This window comes from Petaurus breviceps, unplaced genomic scaffold, assembly GCF_028583685.1.
Source record: "Petaurus breviceps papuanus isolate PSGF00001 unplaced genomic scaffold, PetGlider_PUasm1.0 90879, whole genome shotgun sequence".
Lineage (NCBI taxonomy): Eukaryota > Metazoa > Chordata > Mammalia > Diprotodontia > Petauridae > Petaurus > Petaurus breviceps.
Window position 1 is genome coordinate 3,819,637 of NW_027187368.1, and position 20,549 is coordinate 3,840,185.

The window sequence follows — 20,549 nt, forward strand, 5'->3', positions numbered from 1 at the left end:
TGGGAATTTCAAAAGGAGGTTGAGATGGAATTCCAGCAGTATCTTTAACAATCAAAAGGTGCCCTAAGTAACACCTTGAGGCAGCCTAGTGTTGTAAGGAAGGATCTAGAGAAAGTCAGGAAGACCCGGTTTAGATCTTGTCTCTCATAGAGAATTAGCTGTGTGACCACGGGAAGGTCACTTCATCTCTGCCCCTCAGTTTCCTCATCTGTAAACAGAGATCTGTAGCATCTACCTCACAATGTGGCTTTGAGGTTCAAGTAAAATAATGTATTAAAGGGATTCTACATGAATGCCAGATATTATCATCAGAACTACAGATCATTTGGTCAGCAGTTAAATGTGCCAACTACCCTATAATGGGGCAGCTAGATGGCATAGTGGATAGAATGCTGGACCTGGAGTCAGGAAGATTCCTCTTCCTCAGTTCAAATCCAGCCTCAGACACTAACTATGTGACCCTCAGCAAGTCACTTAATCCTGTTTGCCTCAGTTTCCTCATCTGTAAAATGAGCTGGAGAAGGAAATAGCAAACCACTCCAGTATCATTGCCATGAAGACCCCAAAGGAGGTCATGAAGAATCTGACAATTAAAAAAAAAACCATGATTCAACAACAATAACCCTGTAATGGTTTCAAATGTAAATTTCATGTTTGTTTTAAATTTATAACATTACTTGTTTTACACGATGACTATCTAAATCCTTATTTTTCTTCATATAGATTTGTTAATTGAATACCTATTCATGTGTACAAGCAACTGTATAATAAACCTGGGAGTGAGGAGGACCAGAATAGCCCAAAACTGCCCTATGGTCTATGGGCCCTAGATTTAAGATCCCTCCCTGAAGTAAAGAGCACAAGCCTGGGAGTCTGGTGACCTGGATTTCAGTAACAGTTCTGCAGTTGCTGGCTGTGTAATCCTGAGTCAGTTAGCCCATCTTTCTAAGCCTTAGGATTCTTAGTTGTAAAATGACAAGGTTGGCCTAGTTAACCCCTAAGGTACCTTCAGTCTCTACCATGCTCTAATTCCATAATTCTCAGTTGCGATGTCTAACCAAAAGTTAGCATTATGAGTACTACTAAGGATGTATTGCTTATGTTTATTCTGTCCATATCTAGATGTGACCATTTCTCTTCTTCAAATCCAACATGAATTCTCTTTTCCATAATGGCCCTTATGTCAACCACACAAGGTTAGAAAGTGGTCAGATATAGCCTTGGAGGTCCTAGATAACGGGTTTGTCCCCAACACAGGAAGAGAGGAGTCCATATACCAAACCCCAGCCCTTCACTCTTTGCTAGTGATGCCCTTCCTCTTCTCCTAGATTGCTACCAATACCCTCTCTTCTTAGAGAAGTGAGTTTCTATCCAGGAAAGCCTACACTGCTTCCCACGATTAGCAAGAAAAGGGGATGAGGTCTTTCAGAAGAAGGGGTGTTTTGAGGAGATTGGGAAAGGTCTTCCTCTATCTACCAGAGGGATCCCTGAAAATTATTACTTTGGGTTAAGCATTGCCTCTTCAAGCTCTTTTAAAATTTCCCTTTTATGGCTTAGCTATACCAAATCTTAAACTGTATTACAAAGTGATAATAATCTGGTACTGGCTAAGAAATATAGTAGTGGATAAGTAGAAGAGATTAGGCACACAATATATAGAAATTTACTATTGACCATAGTAACCTATGGTTTGATAAACTCAAAGATCCAAGCTTTCAGGACAAGGACTCATTATTTGATATAAATTCCTGGAAAAACGAGAAACCGGTTGGCAGGAACTAAGAATAGACCAATATCTCACACTATATACTAAGATAAAGTCACAATGGGTACAGATTTAGACATAAAGAGTGATACCATAAGCAAATTAAGAGAGCACAGGATAGTTTACTTGTCAGATCTCTGGATAAGAGGAGAATTTATGACCAAATGAGAAAGCATTATAAAATTGTAAAGTGGATAATTTTAATTACATTTAAATCAAAAAGGTTTTGCACAAACAAAATGAATGTAGCCAAGATTAGAAGGAAAGCAGAAAACTGTGTATGGGGGAGGAATTTACAGCAAGTTTCTCTTGCTGTAAATATAAAGTACTCATTCTCAAATATATAGAAAACTGGGTCAAATTTCTAGGAATATAAGTCATTCCCCAACTGATAAATGGTCAAAGGATATGAATACACAGTTTTCAGATTAAGGAATCAAAGCTCTCTATGGTCATATGAAAAGATGCTTTAAATCATTATTGATTAGAGAAATGCAAATTAAAACAACTCTGAGGTACTAACCACACCTATTATATTGGCTGATATAACAGAAAAGGAAAATGACAAACGTTGGAGGCGATATGGGAAAATTGAGAAACTAACGCACTGTTGGTAAAATTGTAAACTGATCCAACCACTCTGGAGAACAATTTGGAACTATGCCCAAAGGGCAAGAAAACTATGTGTACTCTTTGACCCAGCAATAGCACTGCTAGGTCTGTATTCCAAAAAGATAAAACAAAAGGAAAAGGACCTATATGTACAAAAATATTTATAGTAGCTTTTTTGTGGTGGCGAAGAATTGGAGATTGAGGGAATGTCCATCAATTGGGGAATGGCTGAACAACTTGTGGCATATGATTGTGATGGAATACTAGTGTGCTATAAGAAATGACAAGCAGGATGCTTTTGGAAAAGCCTGGAAAGACTTACATGAAGTGATGCTGAGTGAGAACACTGTACATAGTAACAGCAATATTGTATGATGATCAACTGTGAATGACAACTATTCTCAGTGATACAATGATCTAAGAAAATTCTGAAAGACTCATGATGAAAAATGCTATCTACATCCAGAGAAAGAACTGATAGAGTCTGAATGCAGATCAAATTATACTTTATAAAAAAAACTTTATTTTTCTTTTCTTTTCTTTTTTTGGTTTGTGTTTTCTTTTACAACACGACTAATATGGGAATATGTTTTGCATGACTGCATATGCTTGCCTTCTCCATGAGGGGAGAGGGGAGGGAGGGTGGGAGAGAATTTAAAACTCAAAATTGTAAAAATGAAGCTTAAAAATGTTTTTATATGTAATTAGGAAAAGATAGAATATTTATAAAGGAAAAAAATTCCCTTTGAGGGAGAAACACATCTAGCTCCTAGAACCTAACGGTGAATGAATTAGTTAGTTTACCAGGTTTATTCCTAACAGAGGCAATAAAGGCAACTGAAAAGCAGACCCAATTTAGCCTCGTTCCCATTTTTTACCAAGGATTTCATTCTGTGAAAAGGGGACATTCCATGGGTTGGTGGTACATCTGGAATTGTATGTGGTAGTGGGTGATAGGCAAGAGATGCAGGGTGGAATCCTCACAACCATTCCCTTAAAGAACTAAACTCTCATCATGAGGAGAAAGGAGGGACTGAAGTACGTAGCTATTTTCGTTGCCATTCAATATGCTTTTACCTCTTCTGCTCATTACCTGGAATGGGCAAAAAGCTGACATAAGCATCAGAATCCATAAATTAATTATCTTCTAAATGTCTTGCAGTCCAGGGGACAGCAACTGTCTCTCCCCACCTCCTGCCAAGCTCTCTACAGAGCTCTTCCCAGTGGGAAAGACAATAATGTGAGAACTATCATGCCAGAAAGCAGAGTGGGCCTCTGCTCAGTCCTCAGCTACCCCTTCCTCAATCCACTTTAAATAAAGAGGGTTTCCTTGGTCGATGGGTAGGCTGAAGAGCTCAGGAATTTCAAAAGGATGAATTGATCTAAAGGAAGAAAAAAGAGCTAAGTAAGTATGGTTGGAGATATCTCTTGAGAAAGAAGCCTTGAGATCTTCAGACACTTATGTACTTCATCTAATGTCTATTAGCCAAGAGCTATTTAGTAGATTCTACTGGGTATGGTTTGGTTTGGTTTTGTCTTGTCTAACCAATGACCTCTGTCCTCATCAAAGGTCCTGACATGCAGAGTCAGGGAGACTTTTGTTCTCTAATATTTAAAGGATCTGTGACTTTATCACTGGAGTATCAGAGCAGATCACAGCCCTTCTTTGACTTTTGTCTCACTGACCACAGAGAGTGGTTGGGCCTCAGAAGGATGAGGTGACCCTCCTCCCCAAAGCTAGTTAGTATCATAGGAAGGGTTTCAAGCCAAGTCTCCTGACTCCAAGTCCAGCATTCTACTCAATCTACCACGCTGCTTCTCTTTGTGTCACACACACACACACACACACACGCACACGCACACGCACTCCACTAAATAGAATACTTGTTGTTAGTGTTAGCTTACTTGGAGGAATATCACAGCTTCAGATATCTCACCTGCATAAGTACATAAAGAACTATACAGAGTATTCCCTCAAAACTACTTAACACTATAGCTCTTCTCCAGCCAGCCCCCTCCCCATCCAGCTATTCCCCATCCATATTGAGTCTCCATAAGGAGTATGACTGACACCATGCACAGGCTCAGTTAAAAATCCTTCCTGCCTTAGACTGTATCTGGGACATTCATCAGATTCAGCTCCTAGACCAAACATCTGAAGGAAAGGGGTTAGAGATAAGCAGACAGAAAGACAGAAGTCTCACCTGATGTAGTTAGAGAGTTCATGTATTTTTGAAGTCTTCGTTTTCACTAACTGTTCAAGAGAAACATTAATGTTTCAGAAATTCATTTCCAGATCATGTGATATCATTTTCATTTCTGATGAGTCAGATGGTATAGCTTTTCCCCCTGACTCTGAAACTATGGATTTCCACTGAGGTCCTCAGAAATGACCCAAGGATTTGCACACAAAATTTGACAGAGATGGAACTATGCCCCTACCTCATCTATAAAATAAAAGGGTTCACACTAAGTGATTTCTAAGACCCTTTCCTGCTTGAATATTGCATATGCTTGGGCTCATTTCAGTTCTGACATTCTATATTCTAAGGTCTCTTCCAGGCCTAACATTTTATTGCTTTACAAGACTTCTCTTTCAAAAATTGAAAATAATAAAAAGGGGGAGAAGGGTGAGTTTCTCTTCATTAGTCACTCCACTTTGCCCCAGACCCTTTGGATCTGGACTGGTACTCACACTTACCAAAAGAATTTCAGTGGATTCTTCAATCTCTCCCTTCCAAAAGTACCTAGAAGAGTTAACAAAATTATGGAAAAATATTATCCTGCTTTAAGGTTAGATGGAGCTCTCCTGAAATGCCATTCCCCTAACCCTATACCACCAGCTCATTCCTTGCTAGCTAAAAATGACTAAGATAGGGGCAGCCAGGTAACTCAGTAGATAGAGTAGCAGCCCTGGAGGAGGACCTGAGTTCAAATCTGGTCTCAGACACTTGACACTTATGAGCTGTGTGACCCTGGGCAAGTCACTTAACCCCAATTGCCTTCCAAAACAGAAAGAAATAAGAAGGTAAGGAGGTGGGAGGGAGGAGAGGATGGGGAGGGGGGCGCATAGAATTGTGTGTAGATTAATGGAAATGAAATAAAGGGGAGAACAACATATATATTTAGATGGGTATAAAAATCTAAATTCAGAAAGAAATAAGAGGCTACAGAGATAGGGTGGAAGGAGAGGATAAGGAAGGGATTCTTAAAAGGTGGGTAGGTTAAGGATTAGGAAGGCAAGATAGTGGGCCAGAAGTAAAGTAGAGAAGTGAGAAGGGATAGGAATAGAATGAGAAGAATAGTGAGGAAAATAGGAAGGAGGAAAATATGCAACAAGTAATTATAGTTTAGAATGTGAATGGGATGAATTTACCTGCAAAATGGAAACTGATAGCAGATTAAAAACTGGAATTTATCAATGTGTTGCTTTCAGAAAATGCTATAAAAATGAGAGCTGTACACAAATATAAAATGAAGGTCAGTAGTAGAATTTATTATGTAAAAAAGCAGGCATAGTAATCACGATCTCAGACAAAGTTAAAACTAAAGTCAGATTTAATCAAGAGAGAAAAATAGGGAAACTACACTATGTGTCAGCCATACTAATCAATAGTTTTAGAACATATAAAATAACTAGACACATAAAAAAATGAGAGCATACCTGCCAAAACAGACACAGGACTATACAAATATAAACACAAAACACCTTTTATACAACGTTATATCTAAATAATTGAAGTAATATTTATTGTGCATGGATAGGTAAAGCTAATATAACAAAAAATATGACAATTTTACCTAATGTATTTATGTAGTACCATCTCAACTAAATTACTAAAAAATTATCTTATTGAGTCAGGAAAAATAATAACAGGGTTCATTTGGAAGAGCAGAGGGTCAGGAACTTCATGGAAACCAGGGGAAAAAATGTGAAGGAACTAGATTCAGTAGTATCAGATTTAATTTAAACCATATGATAAGATGAGAGCATTGTTGAAGTATAAAATGGATAATTTTGATTATTTTAAATTAAGATATTCCTGTATAAATAAAACCTATATAGCTAAGAATAGAGAGAATGTAGAAAATTGTTAAAAACTCTTGTAGACAACCTCCCAGATAGAATGCGATTAGGTTGGAATATTGTTGTGGTGTAGAAAATTATGAGCTGGTGAGTTTAGAAAACTATGGAGGGTGGCTAGGTGGCATAGTGAATGGAGCACCTGCCCTGAAGTCAGGAGGACCTGAGTTCAAATCCGACCTCAGATACTTAACACTTACTAGCTGTGTGACCTTGGGCAAGTCATTTAACCCCAATTGCCCTGCCTTCCCCCCTCCAAAAAGCAAAAAAAGAAAAAAGGAAAATATGGAAAGACAGACTTATGAGGGAAGATGCTATCTACCTTCAGAGAAACAGTTAAGTGGAAATAAGTATAACACAGTTTTACATATGTGCTTTTGAGTGTTTATGTGTGTGTGTGTGTTGGCTTATGGATATCTGTGTATGTATATGTATACATGTGTATATATATTTAATTGTAGCTTTCTGAGTGGGAGGAAGGGGAAAAATAAAGTAAAAAGTGCACAACAGAGGACAAAAAAAATATACAAGGAAGCAAAGAAAAGATGGACAACTTTGAAAATAATGTATAGTATTCATTGTGACAGTTTTCTTTTGTTTTGTTTTTTGAGGGGGGAGGGCAGGGCAATTGGGGTTAAGTGACTTGCCCAAGGTCTCACAGCTAGTAAGTGTTAAGTGTCTGAAGCCAGATTTGAACTCAGGTTCTCCTGATTCCAGGGCCAGTGCTCTATTCACTGTGCTACCTAGCTGCCCTGATGATTTTCTTGAAATGGAAATTTATTCCTTTATACTGAATCCTCTCTCTTGTTCTGCTGTATACATGACAATGTTTTTTTTTTCTTTTCGTATTTTATATTTGTTTAAAATAAATTTTAAAACTTAAAAAAAAGACTAAGAGAAGAAGGAAATTTTAAAACCTCCCTATCCCTTTTAGTAAGGATTTCTAACCATAGAGACATAGAACATAAAATCCTAGGATCTTGGGACCAGAAGGAACCAGAAGAGACTAGTCTCAACTAGTTTCTTTATTTGGGAACTCCTATGTGACAAGTGCTCATTCAGTGTCAATTTGGATATTTCCAGCAACAGCGAACTCACTAATTCCTGTTATATTCCTGAACAACTCTAATTGTTAGTAAGTTCTGTCTTTAAAGGGCCAAATCTGCTTTCCTGTGACTTCCTCCTATTGTCCCTAGTTCTACAGAGGATAAGGAAGCTTACTTACTCCATGCACTGGACAGCTCCTTTACATGTCTGAAAGCAAGTAATCCTACCCCTCTTTTTCTGCTTCTCCCTTCTTCAGACTCCTTATTCAGTTTTCTGTGTGGCTCCTCATATGACATAGTTTCCTAGTTCCCTCTCCACATTTCTGTTCACCCACCCTCTAGCTCATGGTATCCTTCTTAAAGTGTGTCAGTAAGAAATAGACAAAATGGTGTGTGGTCAAAGCAGCAAATTAGGAAGATTAGCTCAGCATCAGCATCAAGAATAGACTGGATAGGAAATAGGGTAAAAGTAGATTGCCACAAGAAGCCCTATGGTAGAGTGGAAAAGGAAGAATTGGTTTTAGAATCAGCAAACCTGGGTTCAGATACTGGCTCAGCTACTTACTTAGGGATGTAACCTTAGGCAAGTCAGCTAACAAATCTGGGTTTTGATTTCCTTATCTTAAAGAAAGGGACCGGAGTGGAATAGGTAATCTCTAAAGTCCCTTCTGGTGCCAGATCCTATGATATGTAATATATGTCGCTTAAGACATTCAGCACAATGGCAGTATAGACATACCCTTTGTAAGGGTATGTAATTAATTGGTAAAACAAGAAGTGAGTAAAGAGAAAATAATGTTATATAAGGATGTGAGCCTCATAGGAAAGAGCAATGTTAGAATTATGTGCCTGAGCAAATGACCTAACAGCAAGATTTACTTACAACCAAAGATATGCTGGAGCCAGCTCAAAGAGCAGATTGTTAAATTTTCACTGGGAACATTTATTTCTCAGAAATTGGCAAATGCTAAAAATCATGGCTTGGATTATGTTGTTATTGTTGATTGTTTAAATTTAAAAACATGGCAGAATAAATATTAATAATGCAGATTAAACTTTAAAGTATATCCTGTTGCCTTTTTTTCCCTCTGGAGAGCTGGTTGTTAAATATTTACCAGCACACCCTTGGTTATAACATATTAACAACTTTCTAATGAAATGATGTCAATTGGGTCAATGATACACAGGAAGTGGCTGGTTATGATTAATGGTAAAATGTGTGATTCAGGCAGTAAAAGTGATGGGTTCTGAGGCAGAGAAAAACACTAAAACTGTAGTGGAAAGGGAAAACTGTGTAAAAAAAAGGATCTGAACCAGGCCTTACAGAATACAGAGAGAGTAAAGAGGGTACTCCAGCATACATTCCAACATTAGCCATGTGATATGTGTGGGAGGACAATGAAGAAATGCCAATTTAGACGGATCAGAGGCTTCATATAGGAGCATAGTAGGAAATACATTTGGTCAGGCTATGGAGGCCCTGAAAAGCCAGGGGGAGGAAATGACCATTGTGCAGAACCTAATTCCCCAGTAGTGGGCAAGAATCATAACATGTCATAATTGACAGGCTATTAAAGCTGGAAGGGACTTTAGAAATCATCTAGTAAAACACTCATATTTTTAAAAATGCTTATTGATTTTTTACATTATCATTTTTACACTATTTTTATTTCTAAACACATTCCTTTGTTCTCCCCTCCCCAGGGAGCCATCCTTTGTCACTTTTTTTTTTTTTCAAAAAGGAAAAGAAGCTTAGCAAAACTAACCAACACATCAACTGAGTCTGTATATCCAGTGCTCCAAACCCACAGGGCCCTACCTCTGGAAGGAGGAAGAGGAGGAGGAGGAGGAAGAAGAGGGGAAGAAGAAAGAAGAGGAGGAGAAGAAAAAGGAGGAAGAAAAGGAAGATGAAGAAAAGGAGAAGGAAGAAGAGGAGGAGAAGGAAGAGGAGGAAGAAGAGAAAGAAGAGAAAGAAAAGAGGAGGAGGAGAAAAAGGAGGAGAAGAAAAAAGAAAAGGAAGAGGAAAGATGCATTTTTTCCTCTCTTCTTTAAGGACATTGTTGATTGTTAAAATTACACAGTATTAGGGGTGGCTAGGTGGCCCAGTGAATAGAGCACCGGCCCTGGAGTCAAGAGAACCTGAGTTCAGATCCAGCCTCAGACATTTAACACAAAAACTAGCCATGTGACTTTGAGCAAGTCACTTAACCCCAATTGCCTTCCAAAAAGAAAAAAAAAATTACACAGCATTCAGTTTCCTTCCATCCACACACACTCTTTTTGGGTGCTCAGAAGTTAAGTGATTTACCCAATGACAACCAGTGAGTAGCAGGCCTGGAATATGAAGCCAGTCCCTGACTTCTAGGTCTCTTTGGTAATGTGCCATCCATTCCTCAAAGTTCCCATGAGATTATAGTGACTTTAATTTCCATGTATTATATTTCTTGGTTCAAATACCCAAATATCAAATGGTTATCATAGTCCAAGCAATGGGGCATTTTCAAGACCAGCAGTGTCATAGAAATGACTTTGTGGCACAGACTGCAGGGTATCTGTTATCTGGTTAGGACACAGTGTAGGCACTGGACTTAGAGTCAGAGGATCTGGGTCTGAATCCAGAATTCTCATCTTACTGTCTGTGGGCTCTAAAGCTGTAAACTTCATCTCTTTTGACCTCAGATTTTATTTAGATTAGATGAGGGGGATGAACTAGAACAGAGGGTCTTAACCTTGGACTCATGACTTTGTTTAAAAAAATTTTTTAACTATTACATATTTATTAATTATATATATTTATAACTATATAGATAGATAACTCTTATCATATAGTTAGTTTCCTTTGTAACCTGATGTACTTTATTTTATGCATTAAAAGTGGTCCATAGGCTTTACCAGACTGCCAAAGAGATTCCAAAAGGTTTAAATCCCTCCCTGGTCTCAAAGATCTCTTCTAGGTTCCTTCTGGCTCTCAATCCTATCTTTATTTTGTGAGCAATAGGGAGCTTTGGAAGGGTTTGGAGCAAATGAGTGCCATGGCAAAGAATTAGTTCTTAGCACTGGTGTTGTCCTGGGCCTCAGAAAGGCTGAGGGCTCCTGGGGTAAATAATGAGGAGACAATAATGCCAACCTGCAGCCCAGCCCTGCCCATAGCCCTCTCCCCATCACCAAAGTTGGGAACCTGAACAACAGGCCCTACTCACAGAGAGGAAGCCCTTGGCAGGATATTCACACAAGCAGCCAACTTCTTATCTAGGATGGTCCTGAGGCAGAGAGAGAAGGGGGTGAAAGTGAGTGATTCAGGAAACAATTCTTTGCCAAAATCCAATATTTTTGACTTGTGAACTGGACTCTTGGGGATAGACTTAGTCAGCTGCAGGCAGTCATGTGCTGTTTAACAACCAGCTCTCTAAAGAAAAAAAGAACTGTAAAACCAAGACATACTTTTAAGTTTAAGCTGCACTATTATTATTTCCTCCATCACTTTCTTAAACCTAGACAATCAGCCAGTCCTGATTTATAGCATTTGCCAATTTCAGAAGTGCATATGTTGCCAAAGAAAATTTAATAATCAGTTGCCTGGTTGGAGCTGAACCCAGCATACCCCTAGCTCTGAAGAATTGTGATAGGGAGAAAAACTTCTTCTTCTCCTTAGTCCTAGTGAAAAAGATTAAGCCCCTCAGAAGAGGTCTGCTTATTGGAAGAAAGGTTGTTAACGGCTTTAAAGAATGTCCTGGGATAGAAAAAAACCTATAACCCAGGAAGGCAGGGGCAGAAATTATAACAACACTAACTTGATAAGACTTCAAGCCAGGAGTGGGGAACCTGAGACTTCCAGACCACATATGACCTGGAGGCCACAGGTTCACCACCCCTGCTTTAAGCCTTATAGAGTGTTTCCACGTTGTTGTGAGGTAGAAAATAAAAATGGCACTAGTCCCATTTTAAAGATGAGGAGACTAAGGCTCAGAGAGGTATAATGACTACTCCAAGATCACCCAGCTGGATGGTGACAGAACCAGGCATCTAACCAAGGTTTTCAGGACTACAAGTTCCAAATCTAGTGCTCTTTCCTTTGCGTTACACTGCTGCCCCATTTCAAAGCCTGGGGAGCCTTATTTTGAAGTCTCTGTCAACCTTAAAATGTTTACCCAACAGAATGAACTTTCTCTGTTATATTAACTGAATCTTTGTCCTCTTAGAACTGACCTATTTTCTGCTCCCTCAAATATCGGCCTGAGAAGCACTCTAGTTTGCACCCACAGAACGGCCCTACCTTTCTGCCACTCTTACAGGCAACAGCAACATTCCAGTATCTAAATGAACCTTTTAATTGTATTAAGGAGGGTTAGGGGGCAGCCTTGTTTCTACAGCAACTGCTGGGCAGTTTACTCACTCCAGACAGCCAAGCTCCAGGATTAATCTCAATTTGCTTAATCAGAGAGATGGGTGGCAATTCAGGAGTCAGGACTAAGGGGCAAGGAAAAAAATGTAACCTGCTATGGGGCAGAGAGGCCAAAGCAGCACAACTCGGTATGTGTATGTGTGAGGGGGGGGGGGCGGGGGGGGGGGGGGGGGAACGGGTTCGGGGGAGGGAGTATATTGAATTTGGTTTCATTGAATCTGTCTTATTCTCAGCTCTACTCAGTATTTACCTGTGTGACTTTGGCCCAGTCACTCCCCCCTGGGCTTCACTTTCCTCATCTGTAAAATGAGGGAGTTGGACCAAATGGATGATCTCTGAAGTCCCTGACACCTCTAAATCTTATTTTTCTAACAGTTTGTGATTCTGCCAAAGGGGAAATGGCTCAGCTCACTAACCATCAGGGGAAGGTTGAATGACTCAGCTCTCTGGCCAGGTCGAATCTCACAACAATCGCCCATCCCCCCACCCCCCACCCCCCCCCCCCCCCCCCCCCCCCCCACTTGGGGGAAATGTCTAATGTTATTGTGCTTAAATTCAAAACACACATATACACATCAATAAGTCATGTAAGAGTCACCCAGCCCCTCCTTCTGTACTCAGGAAACAAAGGACTAAACAAAAGCTCTTCCAGCCAAGGGAGCAGGTTTGCTGGTCACACACTAGAACTAGAGCCTGAACAGGTCAGTAGCCCTATGGAAGAAGAGATCAGCTCCCTTTCCCAGGAACTTTGGCGACTATGTTCTGAAACCACTGGGCCCTGGAAGATAAGTTAATGCTTTGGGGCAACAGAAAGGAACAGAGAGGGAGAAGACAGAAGGCTATAACCTGGCGCCATATTTGCAGTGCTCTTGGGGGATGAGAAATAGGAGAGTGCCCTGAAGAAGTGACAAGCTAAAGGTGGAGTAAATGTTACTGAAATTTAGGAAAAATGTCTTAGAAACCTAGACAAGATGGAGGGGAGCTTCCCCCATGATAGACACAAGACTTGTGCCTGGGGGAACAAAGTACATGCTCTGTTGGCCCTCTCCTAGGGAAGTAGAACATAGTAAAGGACTAAGCCCCTGCCTTCTGTCCCATAGCTTGACCTTGTAAGGAGGGGCACTCCAGGAACCAGAGGAAAAAGTGCCCAGCCATGACCAGCTTCACCTCAGTTACCAGGAAAAGTTTTAATTACCTGCATGACTTTGGGCACATCACTCAACCTCTCTGAGCCTCAGTTTCCCCACTTGTAAAATAAGTGGGTTGGATTTAATGGACTCTAAGGTCTCTATAAGGTCCTATAAATGTCTCCCAACTGAAGTGTCTCTTGCATGCCAACTGGGCAACTCAGATGCTTTCTTGGAAAAGTTATAGCTTCAGATCTATGAAAAGGTAGAAGGAAATTTAGAGATTGATTAACCTCTATGACCCTCATAATCTCCTAATCTGTAAAAAGGGGGAAATAAAATTTTTACTTACCACTTAAGAGTTGTGAGAAAGATGCTTAAAGCACAATAAAAATTTGAGATACTATTCTTATATTAGAGCTGGAAGGAACCCTATAAGTCATCTGGTTCAAACCCTTTCATTTTATAAATGAAGGAACTAAGGCCTAGAGAGGGGAAATGACTTACCCACAGTCACACAATGAGGTAATGACAGAAGTGGTACTGGAATCTAAGTCTGCTGATTGACACACCCATGTTGTGAGGACAACAATGTGATCCCAAAGAAACAACTGTATGGGCTACCCTAACCTTGCCTCCCAGAATATCCTGTGTATCCAGAAAGTTTCTAGGATTTACTTCTGTACTGTGTGCCTCTGGTCTTCGAGAACACAGGTCCCCATGGGGAATAGTGGGAGAGTCATATAGAACAGGGCTGGGGTGAAGCAGGCACTGAATAATTCATGTCCTGCCTCAGAGAAGGGCATGAACAGTGTCCCTGTGTACCATGGGCTAATGGTGCCACTGGTCCTATTTTCCCTCCAGATTAAATATTAATGTGAAGAAAATGAAAGGAAAAGACTCAATAGAGGAGAAATGAAGCCAAGGCCAGAGTTGATCTGATCTTAGCTGCCACTGTCATTAATTTTCCATAAAAGGCCATTTAACTCCAGGAAGGTTTCGGTGTTTTGTTTTTTTCTTTTTTGAGCACTGTAAAAAAAAAGCTGGGCTGTGAATTAGGAAGGAGGGGGCCCAAGCAGACCAGGTCGGGCCATTCTCCAGCTCTCTTTGTAGCTATTTTCTTTACTGCTGTCTTTCAATATGTGCAAGGTTATCTTGGGCTATCAGAAGAGGAAATGGGTTTGTTCTACTTCACCCCAGAGGGCAAAACTCAAAGCAATAGGAAGTTATGAGAATGGCGATTTTTGGTGTGGTATGAGATATTACTCCTCATCTCCAATGGACTGGCCTACCTCAGGACTTAAGGGGTCACCCCATCAAACTATTCTGTAAGGAGGATTCATATTTCAGACTGGAGTTGGATGGGATGACCTCGAAGACCACTTCCCACTCTAACATGTTGTATTCCCAGCTCTAACATTTTGATTCAATTAACCCTGAGGGAATTGAGAAGATTAGGATATCAACTGGTTAATTGTGGGAATTGAGTGAGCCACATGGATGCCATCTTCTGACTCAATTCTGGAGCCAGCTTAGTTTCTATTCAGTTATGGGGCTAGTCCAATTTCTGTATTGTGAGAAAACTTTATTCAATTATGGGAAGTGGGAGAAAACTTTATTGCATTGTTTGAGCCCACCTGGGAAGCTAGACTACCTCTACCTGCTATTTAGAGACCCTTAATTGAGGACCCAAGTTACATTTAACAGGAACTCAGTCAGATATGAAGACTGATGCAAGTTTTCTCACAATTGTATATCTCAAGCAACTCATATGTCTTATCTGAAAACTGACTCCATACTGATTGATCAGTTATTGCTTATACTTAGAGGCAGTGGGACACCTTTTTTTCACCTGTTCACTCTTTCCCTTCCAACTTGGAAAGGACCTAATCTTCCATACAATTAGAAATCAGACTACCTAATGTTGTATTGTTTCCTTTTAATTAATTAGCCCTGTTTGCTTAGTTGTTTTTAATGTACAAAAGTCTGTGTTCCCTGTATTCTAGGCCCAGTCCTAAACTGAGGAAGGGCCTGGTCCCGATTTGTTAGACAATTGGCATGCATTGCTTAATAAATTGATATGTTCAGAAGGTCAAACCTCTGTTTTCCTCAGTCATTTTCTCTTTCACCCCCCCACACTCCCTAAAGGAAAAGTGACAATAAATAAATCCTTAAATTCTTTAAATTACTCTTGAAAGACTATGAACCCTAATTCTAGGCCTTCTTTCCATTTGACATGAATTAGCATCACTGAGGCTGAACTTGAAAAATTTTAAAAAGCCAATTCAAAAAATGAACTTCAGGGGGGTTATGTATGTGTGTGGCTGGGGGAGGGGGGTGAGGGTGGGTCTAATACACCAGTCCATTGGAAAGAACAGTGCTATTAGAGTCAGATGACCTGGGTTTGTTTCTTGGAAATGACACTTAATAGCCATGTCCAAAGCAAGTCATTTCACCATTCTGAGACCCAATTTTCCCATCTATAAAATGAGGATGGTACTTATACTCCCCCTATGTCATGCTGAAAATCTTGAAGTATTACGTAAATGGAGTTATTGTCATTATTATTGTTCTAACATCAGTACTTATGTAATTAGTAGAAAGAGCATTGGATTAGAGACTTAGGTAGGAGCACCCAGCCAGGTCTTGGTTCCAGGTCTTTCAGTTTCATCATCTGTAAAATGGGACCCTGCCTACTTCACAGAGATGTTTTGAGGATAAAATGGGAAAAAAATATGAAAGTGATTTGAAAAATATAAAGTGAAATTATTTGCTATAAAGAATGGCTCTTGGGGTGGCCAGGTAGCACAGCGAGTAAGAGCACCAGCTCCAGTGTTGGGATGACCTGGAGATCAAATCCTGGGCTCAGACACTTAGCACCCACTCAGAAACACCTGGCCGTGTAACCTTGAGCAAGTTACTTAACCCCTATTGCTTTAAAAAAAAAAAAAAAAAGAATGGCTCTCTTGGATGGAGAAGTGGAAAGATATAGTGGGAAGGGTGGCGAAATTTAGGCTTTTTAAAATGAGAAAGACCAAGAAATTCTTTTTGAAAAAGAAAATATGAAGTGGTATTCAAAGACACGGAATTACAATTATAAATAACACTACTTCACCTGAGGCTTTCAAAGATCATTGCTGACTGCCTAAATAAAAACAGCAATAGTACCTAACGAAATTATATATATATATATATGTACATATATATATATATATAAAGTGCTTTGCAAATCTTATCCCACAATATAAATGTGAGTTATTACTATTATTTATCTCCTAGGCCATTTTTTATCATAGCCCCTTGACTCCTAAATGTATAGGGCTGAGTGGTTTTAACCTAGAGAGGAAAGAAACAGAGCTCCACTCCTAAGGCAATATGGCAGCTCTGACAACTTCCAGCCCACAAACTGGACCCCTAAGACCTATATCCCATCACTTTACCTTGCTATGTCTTTGGCAATCTGTTCATTGGGGCAGTTGACAAAGGCAACTGAGTGAGTCCCAGAGAGGTAGCTACCAGTAACTGCTGAGTGGAGATGGAGGCTGATGGTCTTCAGCATAGGGTATGACAGGAGAAAGGCTATCACCACCTAGAGAAAAGTCAGGAGATATGGGTCAAGACTGCCTATATGTTTTCAGTCCTTCAGAGAAACATAACCTTTGTGGAATCACATTCATTCATTCACTGAGGCAGCTGGTAGTACAGTGGATCGAGAGTTGGGCTTGGAGTTAGGAAGACCTGAATTCACATCTGATCTCAGGCACTTACCAGTTGTGTGACCTTAGGCAAGTCACTTAACTTCTGCCTACCTCAGTTTCCTCAACTGTAAAATGGAGATAATAATATCATCTACCTCCCAGGATTATTGTGAGGATAAAATGAGATAATATTTGTATGGAATATTTGCCTGGAACATAGCAGGCATGACTTAATGCTTTCCCTTCGGATCATTCGACAAACACTTATTAAGTGTCTCCAGTGTCTAAAATATTGTGCTAGGAACTAGAGATACAAAGTTTGGATATAACATGGTCCCTGCCTTCAGAGAGTTTATAATCTCATAGATAAATAAAACACAAACATACAATATTACAGGATAAATGCACTAAATGGTTGCAAAACAAGCTACTACGTGAGGTCCAAATGTGAAGGTCAATACTCAAACAAAGGAAATTAGAACCCCCCCTTTTTTTTTCTCTACCTCCTAACCTACTTTAAGTAGGTACCTGCATTGGCCCAGTACCTGCCCTGAGAGTCTCTTGATTTCTTTAGCCACAATCACATATCTGCCTGTGTTGCAGGCTTACTTGGTCTCAGAGTTGGAAAGGATCTTGGAGAATAGCTGTCTAGTCCAAACTCTGCCTGAACAAAAACACTCTCTACTATATCCTGTCCAGTGTGGTCATTTAGTCTTTGCTTAAATACGTTTAGTGATGGGAAACTCACTGCTCTCAGCTACAGCCCACTGCACTTAAGTATAGCTTTCAATGTTAGGAAATCATTCCTTATATCAAGCTTAAATCTGTCTCTACAACTTCTACTACACACTGCTCTTAATTTTGCCCCATGGAAATAAGCAGAAAAGGTCAAATCCTTCTCTTTCACATGAAGGCTTTCCAAATACTTGAAGACAGTTATCACCCCTACTTCCTTCAACCCATCCTCACATGACACGCTCTCAAAGCCTTTCAATATTCTGTGTGCCCTCCTCTAGACTCTCCCCCACCAATCACTGTCCTTCCTAAAATGTGCCACCTCCAGATGGACACGGTATTCTAGATGTGCTCTGACCAGAGCAAAAGACACTGGGAATATCATTTTTCTAGTTCTGTACTCTTTTTGCTTAATATAGTCTATGGTCTCATTAGCTTTATCCATTAAAACCCCCTTCAGATAAACTCCCATCCAACCACATCTCTATTATTCTGGAATTGTGAAGTTGTTTTCTTGAAGCAAAGAGTTTAACTCCAGCTTCTTCTGACCAGAGAATGTGTCTGATTATTTACTCCTTCCACTCCCAATTCTAAAACATATGCCCTAGAAACATAGTAAGTACACCAGACAGAGTAGTGGCTGTGAGTTCTTAGTACTGACTCTTCATCAGAGTACTACTACATTTGTGTTAGTGTACCTGGATTCAAATTTCATGTTTTATTGATATAGACAGTCCGTATGATCTTGAGAAGGTTTAACTTCTTTGAAACTCAGAAAGTTAATCAAAGAGACTGGCTAAGCTCTAAGGTCTATTTCAAGTCTAAATTCTATGATATGAAGTATATAACCCTGGGCAAATCACTTAGCTGCCCTCAGCCTCAGTTTCCTTATTTGTAAAATATAGATAACATTATCTATCCTACTCAACTCATTGGATTTTTATGAGGCTCAAGATAAATGTAGCTGCTCTGTACCTCAGCCTTCTCTTTGTAAAATGTAGATAATACTATCTGCTCTACTCACCTCATTGGGTTTTTATGAGACTCAAGATAAGAAAATTGCTGTTAAAGGACTTTGCAAAGTATTTTTACTTAATTTTTTCAAAGTCCTTTGACATCTATTTTCCCATTATGCAAATGAGAGATACGATTATTTTAGTAAGAAGTGGTATTAAGTATCACATACATGTTGAGAACAAATATTCAAATCTTCAGAAGAGAGACTTCCCTGCATTTTCTCAGTATGCACCTAGAGCTCTCCGGAAGGACTCCAGCATTTTGGGCACCTCTGAATCTCCACCCTCTTTCCCTGGCCTTGCTCAAATCCATTTCTGTTCTCCTTCTCTTGCTCCCCAGTCTCTCTGCCTTTGGCTGGCTCCTCTCTTCTGGCAGGGCATGACTGCTGTCTTTATTTCTTTACTTTCTGAGTTTGACTAAATGGCAGGCTGGTTTTTTCCTCTGCATAGTCACATCTTTCCTCTCATCTGCCTCTCTAACTTGGCAATCCAACTGCTCTAAAATAAGACACAACCACTTGAAAAAAGGAATCCAAATCATGAAATCCAGTAGGGATTTTTTAAAATTGTATATGACTAAATGATTGACTATCAGAACTTGAAAGAATCTTAGAACATAGAATGATAGGGATGTGTGAAGGGATCTTAGAAACCATTCAGTCCAACCTATTTATTTGTCAAGGAAGGACCAGAGAGAGATAAACAGAGATAGACAGGAAAACACTGAGACAGAAAGTACTAACTAGAACACAATATCAGAAAGACAGAATCAGAAAGCAGTTGACATTTGACCACATTCCGGGCTTTCTCAGTACCCTCAGATTTCAGAAGTGCATTAAGGGGATAAAGTCCAAACTGAGATCAGAGTTCTGTAGGGCCCAGGGGTAGCACAAGAATTTTCCTTCAAGAAAACCTAGTCCCCAGCTCGGGGGACAATGAGCATAACAAGAAAGAGGGCAGTTTTGAAGTGATCAAAAGCTCCATTTTGCATTTTTAGAACTTCTCTTTAATGGGCTAAAATGAAGACAATAAAATTAATTTAAACGTGATTTTGATATAAAAATTTGTAATGTTTTGGTCTCCCTAGCCCCCACCCGTTCCGGCTCGTTTTTCTCTGTTTTTTTTTTTTTTTCTCCCTCACTTTTCTAGGGTTTCTGTAGAGTTTTCTCAAAGAGGAGAAAGGGAAGAGGATTCAGTAGGTAGGAGGGAGGCCGTAGGGATCGCAGTCCCTCTAAGTACACAGGAGAGGACTCCCACTCTTTACTCCCTGCCCCAGGGTATTGGCGGCCATTCCCAGCTTTCACCGGCCGAGGTTGTGTTTTAGAAACAGCACTGGGAGTCAGAAGATCAGGTTTGGAGTTTGCCATATGCCACCTGTGTAATCTTGAGGAAATTTACTGCCTTCTCTGGGTCTCCGTTTCCACATCAGTAAAATGAGTCAGTTGAAATAGATCGCCTTGGTCCCGTGGGACTCTGAACCTCAAGATCCCTAACGTCCTAAGGAAACCCTCCCTAGGGCTGGACACTCACCAGGAGCCAGGAGAGACAGCCAGGGCGAAGGCAGCTCTGGGCAGCAAGCGGTGGGCAACGCTGAGTCTGCCAGTCCATGGTGCCCTAGGGGGCCAGCGGCGTGCGGACCCCCGGCCCCTGCTCAGTGGCAGCAGCCGAGCTGCCACCCGGGCGCCCTCTGGGACCCCGCTAGCCTGTGCTTGGCAGAGGAGCCGGGGTACTTCCAGGACTCTCCAGCCCCTCCCCTTCTCTCCTCCTGACTCCTCCTTCCAAAGGCTGTGCTGGGATTAGCGCCTGGGCTTGTCCACCTGCGGTTGCCCAGCCAGCTCTCCTCAACCGAGAATTTGGGATTTCCTTTCTCAGTGAGACTTTCTGTCCCGCAAAATTGCAGCCACAGGAGGGTCTTCGAATCGGAGCAATGGTTCTGCAGCGGGGCGAGAAGCTGGGAACTCAAGGGTTCAGTCACACGCAAACTGGATCATGGAACTTAGAGCTGGAATGAACCTTAGTGGCCATCCATCCCGTCCAATACTCCAATTTTTCCGAGGAAGTTAG

General features: G+C 40.5%; 1 protein-coding gene across 3 annotated transcripts; it reads right to left on the bottom strand.

Moving 5' to 3' along the window:
• Positions 1-1,867: 1,867 nt before the first annotated feature.
• Positions 1,868-20,249, bottom strand: LOC138150388 (protein CutA homolog). 3 transcript variants are annotated; one of them, XM_069073801.1, is made up of 6 exons: positions 20,016-20,244; positions 16,477-16,625; positions 10,708-10,767; positions 5,079-5,124; positions 4,582-4,631; positions 1,868-3,759 (listed from the first exon to the last, which is right to left on the bottom strand). In XM_069073801.1, exons 1-6 carry the CDS (start codon positions 20,091-20,093, stop codon positions 3,657-3,659), a joined length of 486 nt encoding a protein of 161 aa, XP_068929902.1. In that variant the 5' UTR covers positions 20,094-20,244; the 3' UTR covers positions 1,868-3,656. The 3 variants fall into 3 exon arrangements, with proteins under 3 accessions (XP_068929902.1, XP_068929903.1, XP_068929904.1); XM_069073802.1 differs by lacking the exon at positions 10,708-10,767 and having other exon boundaries at positions 20,016-20,249; XM_069073803.1 differs by lacking the exons at positions 4,582-4,631; positions 5,079-5,124 and having other exon boundaries at positions 20,016-20,248.
• Between the last annotated feature and the right edge of the window lie 300 nt (positions 20,250-20,549).

Coding starts and splice junctions, on each gene's coding strand:
- LOC138150388 (XM_069073801.1), bottom strand. CDS start 20,093: ATGGACTGGCAGACTCAGCGTTGCCCACCGCTTGCTGCCCAGAGCTGC. Junction 10,768..16,476: donor ATTGCCAAAGACATAGCAAG/GTAAAGTGATGG, acceptor TCTCTGCCTCAG/GACCATCCTAGATAAGAAGT. Junction 4,632..5,078: donor AATCCACTGAAATTCTTTTG/GTAAGTGTGAGT, acceptor TCTCTTGAACAG/TTAGTGAAAACGAAGACTTC.